Source organism: Ipomoea nil, unplaced genomic scaffold (assembly GCF_001879475.1).
Source record: "Ipomoea nil cultivar Tokyo-kokei standard unplaced genomic scaffold, Asagao_1.1 scaffold2283, whole genome shotgun sequence".
In the NCBI taxonomy this organism is placed as follows: Eukaryota; Viridiplantae; Streptophyta; class Magnoliopsida; order Solanales; family Convolvulaceae; genus Ipomoea; species Ipomoea nil.
The window spans coordinates 189,185-211,002 of NW_017618711.1; the positions used below are offsets into that span (position 1 = coordinate 189,185).

General features: G+C 37.1%; 3 protein-coding genes and 1 pseudogene across 5 annotated transcripts; 3 read left to right on the top strand and 1 right to left on the bottom strand.

Annotated features, from left to right (window-relative positions):
* Positions 1-2,587: 2,587 nt before the first annotated feature.
* On the bottom strand, positions 2,588-3,004 carry LOC109151124. Its single transcript, XM_019299045.1, has one exon. It carries the CDS (start codon positions 3,002-3,004, stop codon positions 2,588-2,590), a length of 417 nt encoding a protein of 138 aa, XP_019154590.1.
* A 5,954-nt stretch (positions 3,005-8,958) lies between these two features.
* LOC109151125 lies at positions 8,959-9,881 on the top strand (annotated as a pseudogene).
* Positions 9,882-12,682: 2,801 nt separating this feature from the next.
* Positions 12,683-14,941, top strand: LOC109151363 (F-box protein At5g03970-like). Of its 3 annotated transcripts, XM_019299350.1 has the most exons (3): positions 12,683-12,756; positions 13,644-14,784; positions 14,816-14,941. In XM_019299350.1, exon 2 carries the CDS (start codon positions 13,679-13,681, stop codon positions 14,768-14,770), a length of 1,092 nt encoding a protein of 363 aa, XP_019154895.1. In that variant the 5' UTR covers positions 12,683-12,756; positions 13,644-13,678; the 3' UTR covers positions 14,771-14,784; positions 14,816-14,941. The 3 variants fall into 3 exon arrangements, with proteins under 3 accessions (XP_019154895.1, XP_019154893.1, XP_019154894.1); XM_019299348.1 differs by having other exon boundaries at positions 12,685-12,756; positions 13,644-14,941; XM_019299349.1 differs by lacking the exon at positions 12,683-12,756 and adding an exon at positions 12,769-12,848 and having other exon boundaries at positions 13,644-14,941.
* A 2,062-nt stretch (positions 14,942-17,003) lies between these two features.
* Positions 17,004-21,275, top strand: LOC109151362 (proline-rich receptor-like protein kinase PERK5). Its single transcript, XM_019299347.1, has 9 exons — positions 17,004-17,088; positions 17,391-17,972; positions 18,087-18,575; positions 18,982-19,068; positions 19,146-19,216; positions 19,324-19,400; positions 19,500-19,644; positions 19,741-19,902; positions 20,675-21,275. Exons 2-9 carry the CDS (start codon positions 17,507-17,509, stop codon positions 20,912-20,914), a joined length of 1,737 nt encoding a protein of 578 aa, XP_019154892.1. The 5' UTR covers positions 17,004-17,088; positions 17,391-17,506; the 3' UTR covers positions 20,915-21,275.
* Positions 21,276-21,818: the final 543 nt, after the last annotated feature.

The window sequence follows — 21,818 nt, forward strand, 5'->3', positions numbered from 1 at the left end:
GAAGAACCCATTGCATAAAGGAAGAAAACTCTCAACTATCATCCTCTGGGTGTTGTGAGGTCGCGTCTCATTCTTGAGACGACTTAGGTTGTGTTTTTTGTTTTTTGACCACCTGAGATTTCCCCCCCTCCCTTTGTATTTCCAAAAAAAAAAAAAGGAATAAGGTTCAAATTGGCCACTGAACGTAACCTAAAAATGCAATTAGGCCACTGAACGAAAAAAAAAAAAAGTGCAATTAGGCCATTGAACACTCCAAATGTATGCAATTTCACCTAATAGCAGGTTACCATCAATTTTAGCAGGTTACTTGCTTACGTGACAGATGAGTTGACATTTTTAATAATTTTTAAATACTTTTTAATAAATTTTAATAATAAATTTTTTAAAAAATGTATTTTTTTTTAAATGACGGGGTTTATTTTTTGTAATAATTTTTTTAAAATCTATTATTAAAAATTATTTAAAAATTATTAAAAATGCCACCTCAGCTGCCACGTAAGCAGGTAACCTGCTAAAATTGATGGTAACCTGCTATTCGGTGAAATTGCATACATTTGGAGTGTTCACTGGCCTAATTGCACTTTTTGGAGTGTTCACTGGCCTAATTGCACTTTTTGGAGTGTTCAGTGGCCTAATTGCACTTTTTTTCGTTCAGTGACCTAATTGCATTTTCAGGTTACGTTCAGTGGCCAATTTGAACCTTATTCTAAAAAAAAAAAAAAAAAAAAAAAACACTATCATGTTTTGAGTAATCTGGCCAACATTTTTCCCGCATAAGATAGGTGTCAGCGAGTTCCGTGGCAAGGAAAACATGTTGAGGCCTCTACCAAATCAAACAATTAAAATTAGTTAAACAAGACATTGACGGTAAGTCATTTTCCAAACACCCATATATATTTTGTAGGCCCCATTTTACCATAAGAGGAAATTCCCAAAATGATCCTCCAATTATGGCCTTTTTTCAAATTGGTCATATGATTTTTAATTGAATCCAAATTGGTCCTCCAACTATTAGATTTTAAGCCAAATTGATCTCTCGTTAGTTAGACGTGAACTTGGCCATCAAATTAGAGAGCAAAACATGAAATTTACATTGTATAAAGTTTAGACTACTCGCGCCTTTAATTCTTGTCTCAAATTAGCAAAACGGAAAATTTACATCTGTGCGCCATAATGCATGATATAACGACTGGTGGCATTCTTTCTTTTGATCTAAGAAAGGATAGGTCACAATTCCTGGAAAGCTTTAAGCCTGGAACTGACTGCATACTGGGAACATTTGATGGAAGGCTTTGTAAGGTTTTTATCTTTGGGGAAGAAATGTTTGTCTGAGTCTTGGTTGATATCCACGTACATAAATACAAGGCCTTTGGATCATATAATTTTGGGTCGCTATGACTATCAGACTATGACATGTGGAAAGATAGAATGGTGCTTGATACTTACAACACTGATATGCCTTTGGATGAGCACACCAAAGTTGTTGCTGTAAGCAGAGATATTGTGGTGGTTAAGAGAAGGAACAAATTTTACTCCTATGATTTTGAACACAAGAAAACTGAAACACTACTGAGCCCTCCTCGGCCACCCGGATCATCTTATAAGATATGTGTGCCCTATGTGAATAGTCTTGTTTCACTCTCAGCTTGCCCTCTCTTCACCTCATCTACTTTTATAAGGGAATAATGTGGCCCACATGGACAGTTCAGCTGGTCATAGGGATGAAGTTTGGGAAGAATGAACAGGGATTGAGTCTCACCAGCGACAGTGTGGGAATAACTTTTCAAAGAAGTGAGGGGTACTCCTTGTGTGCAGTAAGCAAATGTCTAGCCTCTATGGTTCAGCTGAGTTACCATGATTTACATTAATCTTTTGGGAGGAAGGGAATAATGTGTTATGTTTTTCTATCATTTGGGGATGATTTTTTTTTTTTAATATATTTGAATTGTGGAAAATGTTCCCATTGTGGCATATTTAGTTCAAGGGTATTTTTAGTTGATGAGGAGGTTTATATTGTTTAGTTTTTTCATGATGAAGTGTCCGTTGAACTTTGAAATCTTTTTTAATGCTTGTAAAGAAGCAATGAGCTTTTGTACCAAGTTATTATGGAAACCATTGAGACGTTTGGACACTAAATTTTATTATGGGTTAAATAAACAATAGGAATAAGTGTCAAATAGGTCATTGAACTACACACTAAAATGCAATTAGGTCATCCAACTCAAAAAAGCTACAATTAGGCCCCTAAACATGATAAATTAAAGCAATTAAACCCAAAGTGACTTGTTGACCAAGTAATTAAATAACATGGTGGTTACCAAATTTTTTATTTATTATTTTTTTAAAAAAACATTTTAATAATTTTTAAATAAAAAACTTAAATAATAATAATAATAATAATAATAATAATAATAATAATAATAATAATAATAATAATAATAATAATAGCTTGCTCGAGCCGACGGTAGAAATTTTCACCGGTGACGATTTTCTCCTTAATCGCCGGCGAAGAAGTGGAATCGAGTAGGCCGATGAGCACCGGAACGACTCCCTTCGACACCGCGACCAACACGCTCTTATCGTCCTCCTACAAGAGTCCGAGGAGTGAGTCGAGCACCGTGTTTTTTGACTCAGTGGTCCCGATCTGGAGCCGAGTGATCAGATTCGTCGTCTCCGCCCTAATCGTCTCCCTCTTCGAATAACTACTCAACCAAACGACGTCGTTTTCGCAGAGAACGCCGCTCTTGATAAGAACCACGAGGTCCCTGCTAAGGCTATCGATTTTTGCGAGCAAGGAGTCGATGTCATTCTGCGTCTTAAGCTTCCCTCTGGGGAGGGTTGGGGTTGTGGCAACGAACTGAAGAGACAGCCCGTCGAAAATGGCGGCGGAGAGTGACCGGAGAAGGTCCGCCGAGAGAGGGTTGTCATTGGCAGCGGAGGAGAGATCAGAGATGTGAGTCTGAAGAGCTGAGAACTTTGTTCTAATCAAAGACCATTTTCCCATGAAGCTTTGGGTTTGAGTAATGGAATCAAGGAGGGACTCTAGTCACAGTACTACTTCAGTGCTTGAAAGAATTCTAAATGGTGTTCGTGGCTCTTCGGAGACGAAAACAGGTCCACAAAGGAGGGTGAAGGGGCGGCCAGAGATTTTTTCTTTCTTTCTTTCTTTAAATTTAAAATAATTAAAATATTTTTTTTTCAAAAAATTAATTTGTTTACCGCCATGTCATCTAATTACCAGGTCAATAGGTCACATTGGGTTTAATTGTTTTAATTTGTCATGTTCAAGGATCTAATTGTAGCTTTTTTTAGTTGGATGACCTAATTGTATTTTAGTGTGTAGTTCAATAGCCTATTTGACCCTTATTCCTAAACAATATAATCTATTTAGTATTTTTTTAAAAAAAATATTTTATATTTCATTTTTTAAAAATGTTTAATAGTATCTACATATCCTTAACTGGAACAACATTCAATTACCTATATATAAACATCTCATATATAATATTGAATTGATATACTTTGAATTACTTATTTAAAAATAATTGAACATTATCTCATTTGCGCTTTGTGCGTGAAAAAATAATTTTAATATAATTAGGTTAAAATGTCGTTCCACACTATGAACTAAAATTGATTTTTCATGTTGCACCCTAATCTTTTATAACTTGGCTATCATTTTAAAAAGTTTTCAAACTTTAAATTTGATATGATAGTCAAGTCAACAACATACACATAAGCATTATGTGTTAACATATTTAGTTTCTAGGTGGTGTTACCCCTCTTTATCAACCTTTTTCATATCCAAAGAGATAATGCATTAGGTATAAAAATTGTAAAACGTTGAGAACTTATCCAATCACTTCCTAATGTTATTTTTTGAATTTTTCATTATTTGACCATCAATAGAAAATGAAATCAACATTTGTTGAATTTTTCATTATTTGGCTATCAATAGAAAATGAAATCAACAAAAAAAATTTATTTCAATCAAAGGAAAAAAGGATTCATTTTGATGAAAAATGTGTTCAAAGATATTTATTCAAATTTTTATCTTACTCTACCTACTGAAACACAAAGAACCAATAACGCCTCCATATACTTTCTCAACCTACTGAAACACAAAGAACCAATAACGCCTCCATATACTTTCTCAACCTACTGAAACACAAAGAACCAATAACGCCTCCACTGAGGCTCGAACTCATAATCTTCCAAATGGAAGTCCAACCCGGGTACCATTGGACCACATAGTCCTGGCCAGTCCGTCATTTATCTAGTTATTATTTAAACTAAATTGAACTAATTTGGTTAAAATATGCCTATAATAAGGTTATTCTAAACAATCATGTCTAACTCATCCCAAAGCTCAAACCATTAAAAAACATATAAATTTTTACATTTTTTTTGGGATGAGAAAAGGGGGAGGACCATAAAGGAAGAAAACTAACTCTCACTCTCAACTATCATCCTCTGGGTAATATGGGTGTCAGCAAGTTTGGTGATGAGGAAAACATCTTGAGGCCTCTATCAAGTCAAATAGTTAAAATTAGTTAAACAAAACATTTTTCAAACCCCTATATAGTTTTAGGACCCATTTTAGTATTTTACCACAATACAGTAATATACCTTGGATGAAGTTCAAAGTTTGTGATAAATGAAGAGGATACTTTGGCTGATGAGGTTTGTATTCCTGACTGTGTAATTTACTTTCATTATTATTTATTTTAATATGTATTCTATGTTTTTAAGGAATATTTGACCATTGATGAAGTAGAGAGCCCTTTAGTTGTTGTTGGCTATATGTTTATTGCGGAGATGTTACTGATAATGGAGCAATTAAGAGATGCCTGTTTGATGAGTTTTCATCAAAGTAGTGTTCATATTTTGACTGTTTTTGACTATTATGCATGTATGGCATCTCTTCATTTACTTTGGGTATATGTTGGTGGATTTTTAAGACAATTCTGCCATGAATAGCAGTTCATGAGTTTGTGATTTCTGGCCTATTTATACAATTATGCCTTCATGGCATCTGTTTAATTCACTATTATAATTTATAATTTTTTTCAACTATTCTTAGTGATTGTCACTGCAGGTTACAGTTCTTTTGGTATTTATTTGTTTGGATTGTATATAAATAAATATTTTTTCTTTGTATTGTTTTGAGTGTATTTTGAATTTTAATATTAAATATTTTTTTCTACTTAGTGAGCATGCCCGCCCTTGGACAAGGGCGGGCTGGGCCCTTGCCCGGGGCCTGCATATAATAAATGCAAATTAGGTTTGTTGCTTCAGGTTTTCAAAAATAATATATTTCTTTGGTGAATACAGGTCAAGCTAGTTGCTTCTTACAAATTTTAATAATAGTAATAATTTATGTTCTCATATATATATGTGTGTGTGTTTAATTCACTATATGTATTTATAGATTTATTAAAAAAAATCAATATGGTATCATTAATTTTATTTGTATCTAGTCTAGGTTATCATGTACACTACATGTTTTCTAGTCTAGGTTATCATGTACTGTTCCTACTTCCTAGTGATCTATTCAGGTCAAGTTCTTAATCTGAATTGGCCATTTTTCACATGAAGCAAATGAATAGGGATAGTGAAAGAATGCTACTGTATAGATAAGATCTAAGCTTAGAGATTAGTTTAATCCAATTTTCTTTTGTGTAGCTTCTTATAGGTCTGCATTTTTTATGGTTATGTGAATTCTTGCTTTACCAATGGTTTCACATGGTGTGATTTCCTTTGCACATTTCCTATTTAGTGCATTTCAATTTGTCATAATAAACTATGCTACAAGACTTCTCTAAAACGCCTCTGTTATCATTGAAACATTCTTTCTAACGAAAGTAAGAAGCACTTCAAATCTTGGTCAATTTTAGTGATGCTGTTACTGTGTGATGATGTTCTTTGTAGTTGGGAATAGTTAGTGGTCAATGAGATGATTACTATAGTTCATGGGATTTGTTAGTAATATGGTTGCTTTGACATGTTTATTGCAGCTCATCAATCTCTAGAGATACTATTGGTTGCAACAATGGATCTAGGAAAAAGGCCAGGAAAACTTCCTACTGAAACAATGGATCTTAAGGATATCATTAGAGAACAAGCCCTTCCAAAACTTCCTGCTAAATCACTGCTCAGATTCCTTGCTGTTTGTCAAGACTGGAAGCTCCAGATTTCAGCACCAATCTTCCACCATAATCAATCACTTTGTTGCCGTGGCATATCAAGCATTTTTTGTTAGACTCCTCCAAATGCTCCTGTCTTCATACCAATTCATCCAAGATCTGCTGGTGTACCAGATCCATCTTTGAGCTTTCTGCCAGAGCCTGTTGTCATTAGGACCTCATCAAATGGACTGTTGTGTTGCCAATGGCAAAATGAAAACGGGTACTCCTATTTGTGCAATCCAGTTACAAAACAATGGAAAAAAACTTCCAAAACCTACTGCTTGTTGCTACTTTTCTAACACTTCTTTATTTCTTAATCAGACTGGAGGCTTCAAGTCATGCAAGGGGTATCCCAAACGTAAAGGTCTGCTTTCCTTAATTTCCCCAGTTTGAGTGTGGCATATGTTTATAGGTATTTATACTTTTTATTGTGAACAGGGACTAATTGCCATTACCGGACTAGGAGTTGCTTTTGTGATGTTATACTTGTGCCAAACCCGGTTCACTGGCCGTTCTTACCTTCAAATAGGAGAATCAACTGACAGCAGCAGCAGCAGCAGTGATGATTGTCAAGACTGGAAGCTCCAGATTTCAGCACCAATCTTCCACCATAATCAATCACTTTGTTGCCGTGGCATATCAAGCATTTTTTGTTAGACTCCTCCAAATGCTCCTGTCTTCATACCAATTCATCCAAGATCTGCTGGTGTACCAGATCCATCTTTGAGCTTTCTGCCAGAGCCTGTTGTCATTAGGACCTCATCAAATGGACTGTTGTGTTGCCAATGGCAAAATGAAAACGGGTACTCCTATTTGTGCAATCCAGTTACAAAACAATGGAAAAAAACTTCCAAAACCTACTGCTTGTTGCTACTTTTCTAACACTTCTTTATTTCTTAATCAGACTGGAGGCTTCAAGTCATGCAAGGGGTATCCCAAACGTAAAGGTCTGCTTTCCTTAATTTCCCCAGTTTGAGTGTGGCATATGTTTATAGGTATTTATACTTTTTATTGTGAACAGGGACTAATTGCCATTACCGGACTAGGAGTTGCTTTTGTGATGTTATACTTGTGCCAAACCCGGTTCACTGGCCGTTCTTACCTTCAAATAGGAGAATCAACTGACAGCAGCAGCAGCAGCAGTGATGATTGTCAAGACTGGAAGCTCCAGATTTCAGCACCAATCTTCCACCATAATCAATCACTTTGTTGCCGTGGCATATCAGGCATTTTTTGTCAGACTCCTCCAAATGCTCCTGTCTTCATACCAATTCATCCAAGATCTGCTGGTGTACCAGATCCATCTTTGAGCTTTCTGCCAGAGCCTGTTGTCATTAGGACCTCATCAAATGGACTGTTGTGTTGCCAATGGCAAAATGAAAACGGGTACTACTTTTTGTGCAATCCAGTTACAAAACAATGGAAAAAAACTTCCAAAACCTACTGCTTGTTGCTACTTTTCTAACACTTCTTTATTTTTTAATCAGACTGGATGCTTCAAGTCATGCAAGGGGTATCCCAAACGTAAAGGTCTGCTTTCCTTAATTTCCCCAGTTTGAGTGTGGCATATGTTTATAGGTATTTATACTTTTTATTGTGAACAGGGACTAATTGCCATTACCGGAGTAGGAGTTGCTTTTGTGATTTTATACTTGTGCCAAACCCGGTTCACTGGCCGTTCTGACCTTCAAATAGGAGAATCAACTGACAGCAGCAGCAGCAGCAGTGATGATGATATTGAAGAGCCGCCAGTGGATGAGGAAGAGCTGCCGTGCTCTTTTATTCGAGTAGTGTATAGGCCCTTTGGTTCAGGTGCGGATGCAGAGGTGCTTAGAGGTCATGTCATGTTCAGGGAAGGATATTGCAGACTGACCAGTGATTTGCAGACTCTATCTTCACTAGATTCTAGCTTTGCTCGCGTCCCCTATCTGTTGTGCCCGTGGCGGAATCATAGAGTACTATATATTAATGTTCAACATGTCTCCGGGGTTGAAGCTGAGTTAAACATAGACCCTTTGGTCACTCCCTGGGAGAATTTTAAGGCTTTACTTACAAAAATAGTATTTGAGCCAGAGATGGATGGGGATAGAATCCCCATCATTGGGTTACCAGATAGTGAGGCTAGAGCCCACTTCATTTTAAAGAAACATTTAAACGGCAATAGGGACACCATTTTTAAGATTCTGTGCATTTTCATTTATACAACATTGCACAGTGAACCACCTAGCATTTGGGGTGGCGTATATCATGATATTGAACAAGCTGGATTTCGAGTTCGCCTCACTGATCGCAATGGGCTACAGTTAATACATACAGACGTGGTGCCTTGGAGTACATTAGAGCCAAGTTTACATGGAGGACTTGGGCTTGGTGGAGGAGGAGGATTCAGAGGAGGAGGACTCAGAGGAGGAGGACTCAGAGGAGGAGTAGTCATTTTATACTTGGATAAGTTTGTATTAGAAATGTAGTCTTTTTTGTGTGGTAAACAGCTCAAACATATTGATGGTTCAGTATTGCACTATTAGTTTGTATTAGAAATGTAGTCTTTTTTGTGTGGTAAACAGCTCAAACATATTGATGGTTCAGTATTGCACTATTAGAAATGTTTTCTTTTTTTTTTTGTGGTAAACAGCTCAAACATATTGATGATCAGCAAACTATTGTTTCATTTTTGAAAAAAACAAACAAAAATGACGTGGATAATCACAAGGTTTCATGTTTATTGCAGCCCATCAATCTCTAGAGATACTATTGGTTGCAAGTTGCAACAATGGATCTAGGAAAAAGGCCAGGAAACCTTCCTACTGAAACAATGGATCTTAAGGATATCATTAGAGAACAAGCCCTTTCAAAACTTCCTGCTAAATCACTGCTCAGATTCCGTGCTGTTTGTCAAGACTGGAAGCTCCAGATTTCAACACCAATCTTCCACCATAATCAATCACTTTGTTGCCGTGGCATATCAGGCATTTTTTGTCAGACTCCTCCAAATGCTCCTGTCTTCATACCAATTCATCCAAGATCTGCTGGTGTACCAGATCCATCTTTGAGCTTTCTGCCAGAGCCTGTTGTCATTAGGACCTCATCAAATGGAATTTTGTGTTGCCAAGGACGAAATGAAGACGGGTACTACTATTTGTGCAATCCAGTCACAAACAATGGAAAAAGCTTCCAAAACCTACTGCTTGTCATGGATCTGAGCCAGCACTTGTGGTGATACCTGAACTGTCACTGCTCAACTCTGTACCTGAGTACAAACTCATTTGTGCCTTCCAATCTACTGATTTTGATGATGCAACTGAATTTGAAATATACTCCTCCAAAAATAACTCTTGGAATGTTTCTCGGGAGATTTGTTTTGGAGCAATAAAAGCTGATCTGAGGTCTGGAGTTCATCTCAATGGTGTTGCTTACTGGCCTGTGAAGAGTGACCACATTCTTTCTTTTGATCTGACAAAGGATAGGTCACAATTACTGCAAAGCTCTTCTCCTGTCACTGACTGGTTACTGGGAATATTTGATGGAATGCTTTGTAAGTTTTTTATCTATGGGGTTGAAGTGTTTTTCAATGTCTCCAAACTGGTTAATATCCACATAAATACTTTGGATGAGTTTGAAATGTGGGATGAATGGGTGCTTGGTCCTGACCCCGACATGATATGCCTTTGTTTGCCTCCAAAGTTGTTGCTGTAAGCAGAGATGTTGTGGTAGTTGAAAGTGGGAACCAATTATACTACTATGATTTTCATAGCAGGGAAACTAAACCACTTACCAAGCCAGATGAACCGTATGGTGAGATATGTGTGCCCTATGTGAATAGCCTTGTTTCCCTCTGAGCTTGCCCTCTGTTCACCTTATGTACTTTCATGAACTCTCAACTCTCAAGCCCCTACTTTGAACAATGATCAATCTAGTGAAGGGAATAATGTGTGATGTTTTTCTATCATTTGGGGATGATTTTGTTTTTTTTTTTTTCCTTTCATATTTGAATTGTGGAATGAGTTTCCATTGTGGCATCTTTAGTTCTGGGGTATTTTTAACTGATGAGAAGGTTTATATTGCTTAGTCTTTTGATGATATGAAGTGTTTGATGAACTTCCTAGTTATTATTGGAACCATTTAGACGTTTGGGCACTAGTTTTCATCTAAAGTAGGACAAGGACAAAGAAGATAATAGGTTTTCAGCTCAATTTGTTTTAATTGTCAACCTTCTCCCTATGCCTTAAGCTCCTTATATACTCCTTGGATATCCACACTTGAATAAATTCATTGAAGAGATAGATTTATTCAAACATTACTATTACCTGCACCTTCTTGTTAATCTACATGATATAAGCTTTATTCAAAACCTTTCAAAAAAATTTAATGCTTTAGGATACTGGTTTTCCACATTACCTATGAATCTCACTTATTCACTGACCACCAAAATTAGACAAACCGTCCGTAGAACAAGATTGGTACCCTTAGTCCAAATTGACATCTTATAGAACCTAAAATTTAAAGTAATATTTTGGTATGACACAATAGAATTGGAAGAAAACAATTCTTAACACAAGTGTTAAAGAATGCAAACCAAAAGAAATGTTATTGAAAATGGTCCTCTAGAAATCATGCCCCTTGCGCTAATCTCATCCCTAAAAGAATGATGTGGCTACACAAGTGGAACATAATTTTCTTTTTTCAATTTTATTGTTGCTTATGTGCAATGCAAACTTGCAAATTAAAATACAAATTAAACAGGTTGTTGCATGGCAGTATGCAACACAATTTTGTACTTTTTATTTGAAAATGTTGAAAATGAGAGAGTATTGTAAAGTTAAACATCAATTTTAGGTTATAAAAAAACAGGAGTAATTTTATCTCATAGTTATTTTTTTTTTTTTCTTTCCTAAAATCCATAGAATTGAAATGTGGCGGCATGAGATTTTAATTCCACGAATTTGCAATTCTCTCCAACCAAAAGAAGGAATTTGCGTGCCTTCAAAATTAGGTGAGAATTAAATGGAATGAAATTGTAATTCCTTCCCAACAAACGCCCGTAAATGTATCATTGATGTTTTGAGGTTGGATTTTGAAGTTTAATGAAAGTTGTTTATTTTATTTTATTTTTAAAAAGAATTAATCACCGATTTGGTCCCTTGATTATTAGGATTTCATCACTTTGGTCATCGACTTTCAAAATTGTACGATTGTATCCTCGACTATGCTATTTCTGACAAAATTGGTCATCAACCGAAACTGCTGTTTGTGAGACGTTAAAATGGAGGATAAAAATGTAATTTCATTATCTAAGTCTTCTTCGGTGTGTATTTCCTTCTCATTTTAGTTTATAGAAGAGAGAAAAAAAAAAAAAAAAAAAACCCAATTCGTAAAGCCTAACCCTAATCGCAAACACTATGAACTAAATGTTGAGAATTTGTCCAAATTTCGACCCAAAATCATAAATCTACATCAGTGTTCTACGTTGATCTATGTACAAATTGAGTAGCTGATTGACCAAAAACAAAAGGATTGTTGTTGGAGGTGGCTAGGTTTTGTTCGCGATTGGGAACTCCGATGGCCGTAGGGAGCGTGTCGATGGTTTAGTGGCGGTGTTGAGATGGGATGTGAACTGGAGCATTTTCTAATGGACACATTCTACCGTCGTGGATCCCTGCCCCGTTGACCAGCGTATTTTTTCAGTTAGATGTCGGCTTTAGGTGGTTGGTGGGTTGCGATGTCTGTACGTCCAGAGCTGTCGCCAGAACCTCCTCGATGTTCCGGTGTTCATATCTGTCATCGGGCAGTTGCTGTGGCTAATTTCCTTTCGAGAGCACTATTCCTATTTGATTATTTTGGATTGGAAAAGATTGTTTACTTGATAGATTTGGTCGATAGATGACATTGGGTTGACCGCTAATCGTTTGTTTGCTCGTTGGAGTTACCTCGTCGTTCACAAGTCTTAGCAGCTCTAGAGGTGGCGACGTGAATCCAGCACACTGCAGGTCTGCCAGGAAACGGAAGCCAATTTCAGTGGTTGTTTCGAGCGGGTCCGGCGGTTTCGTCATCTCCATGGCTGGTGAGGTTGGCTTACCAGTTGAGATGTGTTTGCCGGACTAACCGGCCTCTTCTTCTTTGCTTGAAAGGCGGCTGTTTGAAGCAAAATTAGAGAGAAGGCAGGGAAACCAAAGGTATTGTAGGGAAGATGAAGAATATTGGAACTTCCTATTTTACCCTTGCATTTTGATGATAAAACAGAATGAGAACCATTTTGGTTAACGTTTCCATAATTGATGATGCAATTGGACAATTTTAAAAATTGAGGACCAAAATGATGAAATTCTAATAGTCGAATGACCAAATCGGTAATTAACTATAAAAAAAAAAAAAAAAAAAAAAAAAAAAAAAAAAAAAAAAAAAAAAAAAAGGGAAAAAAGCTCATATATAATCAACTTGAAGGGAAAGAAAACGAGGTCAGGCAACTCTCCAGTCTTCTTGGTCTCCGGTTCTCAAAAGAGTCCGCGGCAGGCTAGGCTACGCCTCTGTCCCCACTCTCAGATACATACCTCGCCCTTGCTATCATTCATAGGTACGTAAGCTCCTTAATCACTACCTGCGATCCGTGAATTTGCTGTTGAAACTTGAAATTTGCGAGAACTTGAAAGAATGGCTGTGAAACTTGTAAGATCTTCTAAGACTTGTATTTACAGCTGCGTTTGGCTCTACAGTTCGGTGCCTGACCATTCTTTATTTTGTTTTTCTCATTCTGTGCAAGTTTTGGCGTTTCTATGTTAGTACTTCCCTATACTGTGACTCAAGAATGGTGTTTCTGAACATTTCAATGGGTATATAATTATATATCTTGGTTTAGTGTTTAGGGAATTGTTGAATTCCAGAGAAATATTGTTGTTACCTATCTATGTTTTTGCCTATTATAATGGGTCGTGATGATGCCCTATTATTATCATGTACTGTTCCTACCTCCTACTGATCTATTCAGGTAATGAAGTTCTTTAATCTGAATTGGGCCTTTTTCACATGAAGCAAATGAATAGGGATAGTGAAAGAATGCTACTGTATAGATAAGCTTTAAGCTTATAGATTAGTTTAATCCAATTTTCTTCTGCATAGCTTCTTATAGATGTACTTTATTTTTTTTTAATGGTTATGTGATTTCTAGCTTTACCAATGGTTTTACATGGTGTGATTTCCTTTGCACATTTCCTATTTAGTCCATTCTCAATTTTTCGTAATAAATCTATTCTACAAGACTTTTCTGAAATGCCTCTGTTATCATTGAAACATTCTTTCTAACGGAAGTATGAAACACTGATAATCTTGATCAATTTTATGATGCTGTTACTATGTGATGATGTTTCTTTGTATTTGGGAATAGTGATTGCTCAATGGGAGAGGATAATACTATAGTTCATGGGATTTGGTAGTAATATGGTTGCTTTGATGTGTTTATTGTAGCCCATCAATCTCTAGAGATACTATTGGTTGCAACAATGGATCTAGGAAAAAGGCCAGGAAACCTTCATACTGCATCAAACAGTAAGATTTACATGGATCTTAAGGATATCATTAGAGAACAAGCTCTTCCATTCCTTCCTGCTAAATCACTGTTCAGATTCCTGGCTGTTTGTCGAGACTGGAAGCTCCAGATTTCAGCACCATTCTTCCACCATAATCAATCACTTTGTTGTCGTGGCATATCAGGCCTTTTTTGTCAGACTCCTGGAAATGCTCCCGTCTTCATACCAATTCATCCAAAATCTTCTGGTGTACCAGATCCATCTTTGAGTTTTCTGCCAGAGCCTGTTGTCATTAGGGCCTCATCAAATGGACTGTTGTGTTGCCAAGGACGAGATGAAAACGGGTACTACTATTTGTGCAATCCAGTTACAAAACAATGGAAAAAACTTCCAAAACCTACTGCTTGTCATGGATCCGAGCCAGCACTTGTGCTGATATTTGAACCGTCACTGCTCAACTTTGTACCTGAGTACAAACTCATTTGTGCCTTCCAATCTGATGATTTTGATGATGCAACTGAATTTGAAATATACACCTCCAATAATAATACTTGGAACATTTCTGGGGAGCTTTGTTTTGGAGCTAAAAAAGTTGCTCCGAGGTCTGGTGTTCATGTCAATGGCGTTGTTTTCTGGACTCTGGCGAGTGGTGGTCTTCTTTCTTTTGATTTAACAAAGGATAGATCACAATTGCTGCAGAGCTATTCTTATGGCAGTAACTGTGTACTGGGAACATTTGATGGAAGGCTTTGTAAGGTTTCTGTCAATAGCCATTCTGTGATGGTGAGCATCTTGGTTAATATCTACTCAAATACAATGCAAATTCAATCCAGATCGAAAATGTGGGACACTCCACACCCTGTTATTCTTGACCCTGATGTGTTGAAGTTGGATGCTATTGGCAGCAAAGTTGTTTCCATAAGCAGTGATATTCTAGTGGTTAAGAGCGGGAACAAATTATACTCCTATGATTTCAAATCCAAAGAAACTAAAGCACTGAGCCAGCCAGCTGAATTGAATGATACGATTTGCGTGCCCTATGTGAATAGCCTTGTTTCACTCTGAGCTTGCCAGCCCTCTGTTGATCTCATGCACTTTCATAAACTCTTGAGGTCCTAGCTTGAACAATGATCAATCTAGTTAAGGGAATAATATATGATGTTTTTCTATCATTTGGGGATGATTTTTTTTTCTTTCTTTTATATTTGAATTGTGGAAAGAGTTTCCATTGTGGCATCTTTAGTTCAGGGGAATTTCTAACTGATGAGGATGTTTATATTGCTTAGTCTTTTGATGATATGAAGTGTCTTGTTGAATTTTGAACTCTTTTTTAATGTTTGTAAATAAGTAATAGTGGGTTTTTTTTTTTTTGCCAAGTTATTATGGGCGCTAGTTTCCATGTTCGTTAATATATATATATATATACTTATCCAAGTTAGAGCATGTCAATTAGTTAATTTTAAGAAATATTTTGTAGCTGAGTTGTCGTTAGAGCATGTCAATTCGTTAATTTTAAGAAATATTTTGTAGCTGAGTTGTCTAATTACATTATGTTAGTATTTATTAAGGATTTTCTTTTTCATCTAGGGTAGAATAAGGATTGTATTCTAACTAAACAAGTCCGCACTGGGCTACATCCTCTCATATGCTCTGACGTACCGATCGGGGTGTGGGGAGTCCTTACGGTTGAGGATTCAACCTTTTGGGAAGAATATAGTCAAACAAAGACATGTCGGCATATATATATATATATATATATAGTGAAAGGTTCCAGTGAGTGCTTCCCGTGCGGTTATGCTCTGACGTACCGATCGGGATGTGGGGGGTCCTTATGGTTGAGGATTTAATATTTTGGGAAGAATATAGTCAAACAAAGACATGTCAGCATTTATATATATATATATATATATATATATAAGGTTCCAGTGAGTGCTTCCCGTGCGGTTATGCGGTTGACTAATGTGCGTGAGTTTTGTACTTAATGTGCGTGAGTCTTGTGCCTAATGTGCTTGAGATTTGTACTTAATGTGCGTAAGTTTTGTACTTAAGGTGTGAGTATTGTGTCTAAGGTGCGTGAGTATTGTGCCTAAGGTGTGTGAGTTTTGTGCTTAATTGCGTGAGTGTGTACTTAATGTGAGTTGTTGTTGAAACTTTAAATGCATGAGTTTTATGCTTAATGTGCGTGAGTTTTGTGCTTAATATGCGTGAGTCGTGTGCTTAAGGTGCGTGAGTTTTGTACTTAATGTGCGTGAGTGTGTACTTAATGTGAGTTGTTTTTTAAAATTTAAGGTGCGTGTGTTTTTGTGATTAACATGCGTGAGGCTTGTGCTTAACATGCGTGAGACTTGTACTTAACATGTGTGAGGCTTGTGCTTAACGTGCATGAGGTTTGTGTGCTTAATGTGCGTGTGTTGTGTACTTTAAGTGTGTCAGATTAATGTTTAACGTGCGTCCACCCGCACAACCGCACGGGAAGGAATCAGGTGCATTTGAGGCTATAGGGAAGGGATCTGAGGCTTCCCATGCGGTTGTGCGGGTGGTCGCACGTTAAGCATTAATCTGACGCACTTAAAGTACACAACGCACGCACATTAAGCACACAAACAAAACACCTCCAAAACACAATTTCACGCATGTTAAGTACAAGTCTCACGTATTTTAAGCACAAACTTGACGCTTGTTAAGCACAAAAATACACGCACCTTAAGTTTTAAAAACAACTCACATTAAGTATACACTCACGTACATTAAGTACAAAACTCACGCACCTTAAGCACACGACTCACGCACATTAAGCACACAACTCACGCACATTAAGCATAAAACTCATGTACTTTAAAGTTTTAACAACTCACATTAAGTACACACTCACGCACATTAAGCGCAAAACCCACGCACATCATGCACAAGACTCACGCACATTAAGTAAAAAACTCACGCACATTAAACATTATACATTAAGCACAAAACTCACGCACATTAAATACAAAACTTACACACATTAATCACCCGCACGGAAAACACTTAAATGCATCTGAACTTTTATATATATATATATATATAATAATAATAATAATAATGTCACATGTAAATGTAATGCAGCATATATATGCATGCGTGCATATTTGTAAAGTGAGGGGGCAGAAAGATATATGTGAAGAAGAGAGGATGTGGTAAAAGGAATAACAGATTGAGACCCAAGAAATTAGGATGGAGTTTTTGAAAGCCAAAGATTATTGGGTAGACAAGAGAAGAAGAGACTCCGATCCCTTGTTTGTAGGACAGGCTTTTCTAAGATGAGAAAAACACATACACCTATTCTCTCTCTCTCCACCCTCTTTCAGAACAACATCTCTTCCCACTTTAATTTTTTCTTCATTCAGGTCTCTCTCTCTCTCTCTCTCTCTCTCTACATACCAATGCTAGCTGTTTAAACATGATATAGTTTAAGCTTTAAGTGTACTGTTAATTATCCTGTATATATGCATGCATGTGAAGTTGTTTATATATATAAAGTTAGTTGTTGATAATTTAATTTGCTGTTAATGATTTTGCATGCTTCTTACTTATTTGGGAGAAGTATGTATATACTGTAAAGGATTGAATTGAAATATATATAGCTGCGCTGCATGTAATTAGTCTAATGGTGGTTTCCAATGGCGTGTTTGTTTTGGGGAAATTAAAGGGCATTGAGAGTTGTGGAGACGAGCTGTTACGGGAGATATTTCAGTTTCCGGCCGTCTTGATTGAGCTGATCAAATTTATTTTTGGCCGGAAATTCATCTGCGATCGGAAACTACCATGGATGCTCCTGGCGGTTCAGGTGAATCCCCATCGCAGGATGAGTCTCCGCCGGTCTCACCGCCTCCCGTAGAGTCTTCTCCCCCTTCCGCTCCATCTGGAGACACCTCCGATTATTCTTCCCCCAATTCATCTGGAGATTCGTCTACGCCATCTGATGGTTCTTCGCCGGAACCGGATAGCTCTTCTAGCGGTTCTTCTTCCGTGCCGATATTTTCTCCTCCGTCGACAGATTCATCAAACTCTAATGACAAAGTTCCATCTTCCAGATCACGCTCCAAGCGATCCTCGTCTGACAAGTCCGATTCCAAAGATTCATCATCTTTAGATACGGGAGTCATAGCCGGACTTGTCGCGTCGGGAGTATTGATTATTGCCATTATAATTCTTTGCATATGCTGTAAGAGAAGAAGAAGAAGGAAGAAGAAACAGGTGCATTATATGGATCGTCAAAATCCATATAAAGGTATCAAACTATATCTAAATTTAAATTTAAATTTGTGATCAGACAAAACAATATCATTCAAAAGAAATGTTTGAAGAATAATGCATACGACGTGTTTGTTAAATTGACTGACAGGTGAAAACATGTATTACAACGCCCCCCCTTCTGCACAATGGCAAGGAGGAGGACAAAACATGGATCATGTAGTTAAGCTCTCTCAGCAACCAGGTGGAATGATGCCTCCAAGCAATGCATGGGGTGCACCGCCTCCATCAAACAGCAGCGTGTCGCCACAAATGAGTATGGGCGGGTTCAACCAGAGCCAATTCAGCTATGACATGCTTGCTGCAGCCACCAAGGGATTCTCTCGGGAATTTTTGTTGGGGCAAGGTGGGTTCGGGTATGTGCACAAAGGTGTGCTGCCCTCGGGAAAGGTAGTGGCAATCAAGAGCTTGAAATCGGGTAGTGGACAAGGGGAAAGAGAATTCCAGGCCGAAGTTGAGATCATTAGCAGAGTTCACCATCGGCATCTTGTGTCGCTTGTTGGATATTGCATCAGTGAGCGGCAGAGGATGTTGGTGTATGAATATGTTCCCAATCAGACCTTGGAATTCCACCTCCATGGTAAATTTCACTACTGCCATCTTCTTCTTCTTTTTTTTGATACATTAGGTTTCCAGCTTACCCAGATTAACTCTAGACTGGAGGAGGTAAATCGCGAGTTACCCCATTAGTCTTTTAAGTTCTCACCTGATGGGATTTGAACCACAAAGTCTCGAACTGTTGTTGAATCAAGGTTTTAGTATGATCATCGGTTGAACCAACTGATCTAGCCGGGGGACTAGTATTGCCATATTTATTTTCCTATCTAAATTGTTCCCTCTATTTCAATGCATAGGTGTAGCAATTGTAGTTCTGATTTGCTCTTGATCATTTTTACAGATTTCTTGTTATCAATACTTGGTTTATGTATGTACCTATTTGTCTTTGAAATTTGATTTCTATATATTCCAAATGTGTGTTATTGAAGGAAAGGGTCGACCTGTCATGGACTGGGCAACCAGGCTCAAAATTGCTCTGGGATCTGCTAAGGGATTAGCTTACCTCCATGAAGATTGTATGATAACTACCTCTCTCTCTCTCTCTCTCTTAATCTGACTCTCTCTCCCTCCTCATTAAGTTTTGTAAATGTAGGCCATCCTCGGATTATCCACCGTGACATCAAGGCTGCAAACATTTTACTTGATGAGAACTTTGAAGCCATGGTAACATTAGAGAACTAATCAGCAATATATTCATGATATATATATATATAGCAATTGACTGCTTCAATAATCACATGTGACTTACTGCACTCTTAGAAATATTCTAGGTTGCAGATTTTGGATTGGCTAAACTCTCTAATGACAACAACACTCATGTCTCTACTCGCGTCATGGGAACCTTCGGGTATGCTACTGCTACCTAGCTAGAATTTGACAGTATTTAGTGATTGAGTATATATTATGGATTTAAGGAGAGTGTATGGGGTTTTGATCTGATCTGCAGGTACTTGGCTCCAGAATATGCATCAAGCGGAAAGCTAACAGATAGATCAGATGTTTTCTCATTTGGAGTGATGCTTTTAGAATTTATAACCGGGAACCAACCTGTGGATCTTACTGGTGAAATGGAAGACAGCTTAGTAGAATGGGTTTGTTTTCTGAATCTTTCATTTCCCAGGTGGTGAAATGGAAGACAGCTTAGTATAATGTGTGTGTTTATACTACTACTGTGTATGTGCATGCAGGCTAGACCACTTCTTGCCACGGCTATTCAGAATGGGAACTATGATGAATTAGTAGACAAACGGCTTGAAGGCAACTATAACTCCAATGAGATGGCTCGTATGGTGTCATGTGCTGCTGCTAGTGTTCGCCATTCTGCTAGAAGGCGCCCCAAGATGAGCCAGGTATGTATGACTTCACTATCATATGAATATATGATTTCCCTCCCCATAAGGTTGTCATGGTGATTTAGTCTTGATTTAATATTTACCACAAATCGGGACAAATTATGTTGTGAAATCACGTGACACAATTTCAAAACTGTCATAATTGTGATAGAGTTCAAAAATTATGAACATATAGTTTTATAATTATGAACATAGAGTTTAGTAATTGTGAATATAGAGTTCAATAATTGTGAATATGAAGTTCAAAAATTATGAACATAGAGTTTTGTAATTGTGAATATAGAATTCAAAAATTATGAACATAGAATTTTATAATTATGAACATAGAGTTCAGTAATTATGAACAAGGTGGACACGGTTCTACGGCATAACAAGTGAGTGGTCATGATCTATTACTATTTAAAGGAGAACTACATAAATTCATAGATTAGACAGAGATTGTCTGATAACTTTATTGTCCCTTTATTACTGTGAGTATGTTGGGTAAGTTCCAATCTCTGTTCCGGGATGCACGGAGATGGAGATTACTATGCTAACCTTGGGGGCCACACTATTGTTGTAAGTCTGCACGGGTATTTCCGGATACACGGATACACAGGGATTGCTATGTTAACCTCTGGATGACTCTATTGTTGTGAGTCTGCACTAATAGCCATTAATTCATTTGATTATACTAAGACACAACATTCCTTGTTTTCACATTTTCAGCCTATTTTCGATCTCCGTTACTAGGTATATATATAATGGATGAAATGGTGGTACGGTGCAGATTGTACGAGCGCTGGAGGGAAATTCATCACTAGAGGATTTGAACGAGGGTGGAAAGACGGGGTTGCAGGGTGGCACGAGCGTGGTATCCAGCAATAGCGGCATGACGACGAGTTCAGACAGATCTGGGATGTACGATACATGTGCATACAATGCAGACATTATGAAGTTCCGGAAAATGGTGCTGTCAGACGACAGCAGTACTGAGTTTGGGACTACAGGTGAGTTTGAGAGAAAATAATAATAACATAGGAGGAGGGAAGCAGCAGGGGCAGAAGAACGGACGTGATAGAGAAACCGGCCGTGAAGAAGAAGAAAAAAAAGAAGAAAAAATTTTGTCATTGAGAGAGACATATATGGATCGATCAGTCTCTTGGCAAGTGATGTGATGAACCCAGTTTTGGAAAGGATTGGAGGAATCAGATGATGTTCTCCCATTTCATATGAGTTTTTTTTTTTTTTTTTTTTTTTGGAATTTCCACACATACCAAAGCTTAAATTATCCAGGTCGATTCTGCATATATTTTCTTCTGTTTAATTAATGTTTGTTGTAAAATATAATGACATATTCGACCAAAATTATAGTAGTGTGAGCCTTACCAATGCTTAGTTTTGTAATTTATTCATGTGATAAGATGTCTCATTTCTTTAAATACCAATTTTACATCACAATTCTAACTAAAGGTTCATTGGTAAAGCAGAAAAATAACTTCTAGAAAATATGTTCTGGGAAATGAGACATTCTTTGAAAAATATTTTCCTTTCTGGTGTTTGGGAGCATGGTAGAAAACTGTCTTTGTGTGTTTAGTTCATTTTTCGAAAAATGATGTTAATTGTATAATTAAACATTTTATATAATTAATTATTTTGTTTAAAATAAAAAAATATAATAATAATTATTTTTTGAAATCAAATAATATTAATTATTAAAAAGTTAAAAATTAAATAAATAAAAAAAAGACGGAAGAAACCAGAGAAAACTTCTCTCTGATTTCCCTTCCTCTTGTTCCTTTTTTTTTAAGGTTTCCGGCGAAACCAGTAGTATGGTTTTCGCCGGAAATATTGTTGGTCATTTGGCGAAAAATGACTTTCGCCAAACATTTTTCGCCAAATTGACTTGGTTTTCTCCAGTCAACGAAAAATAT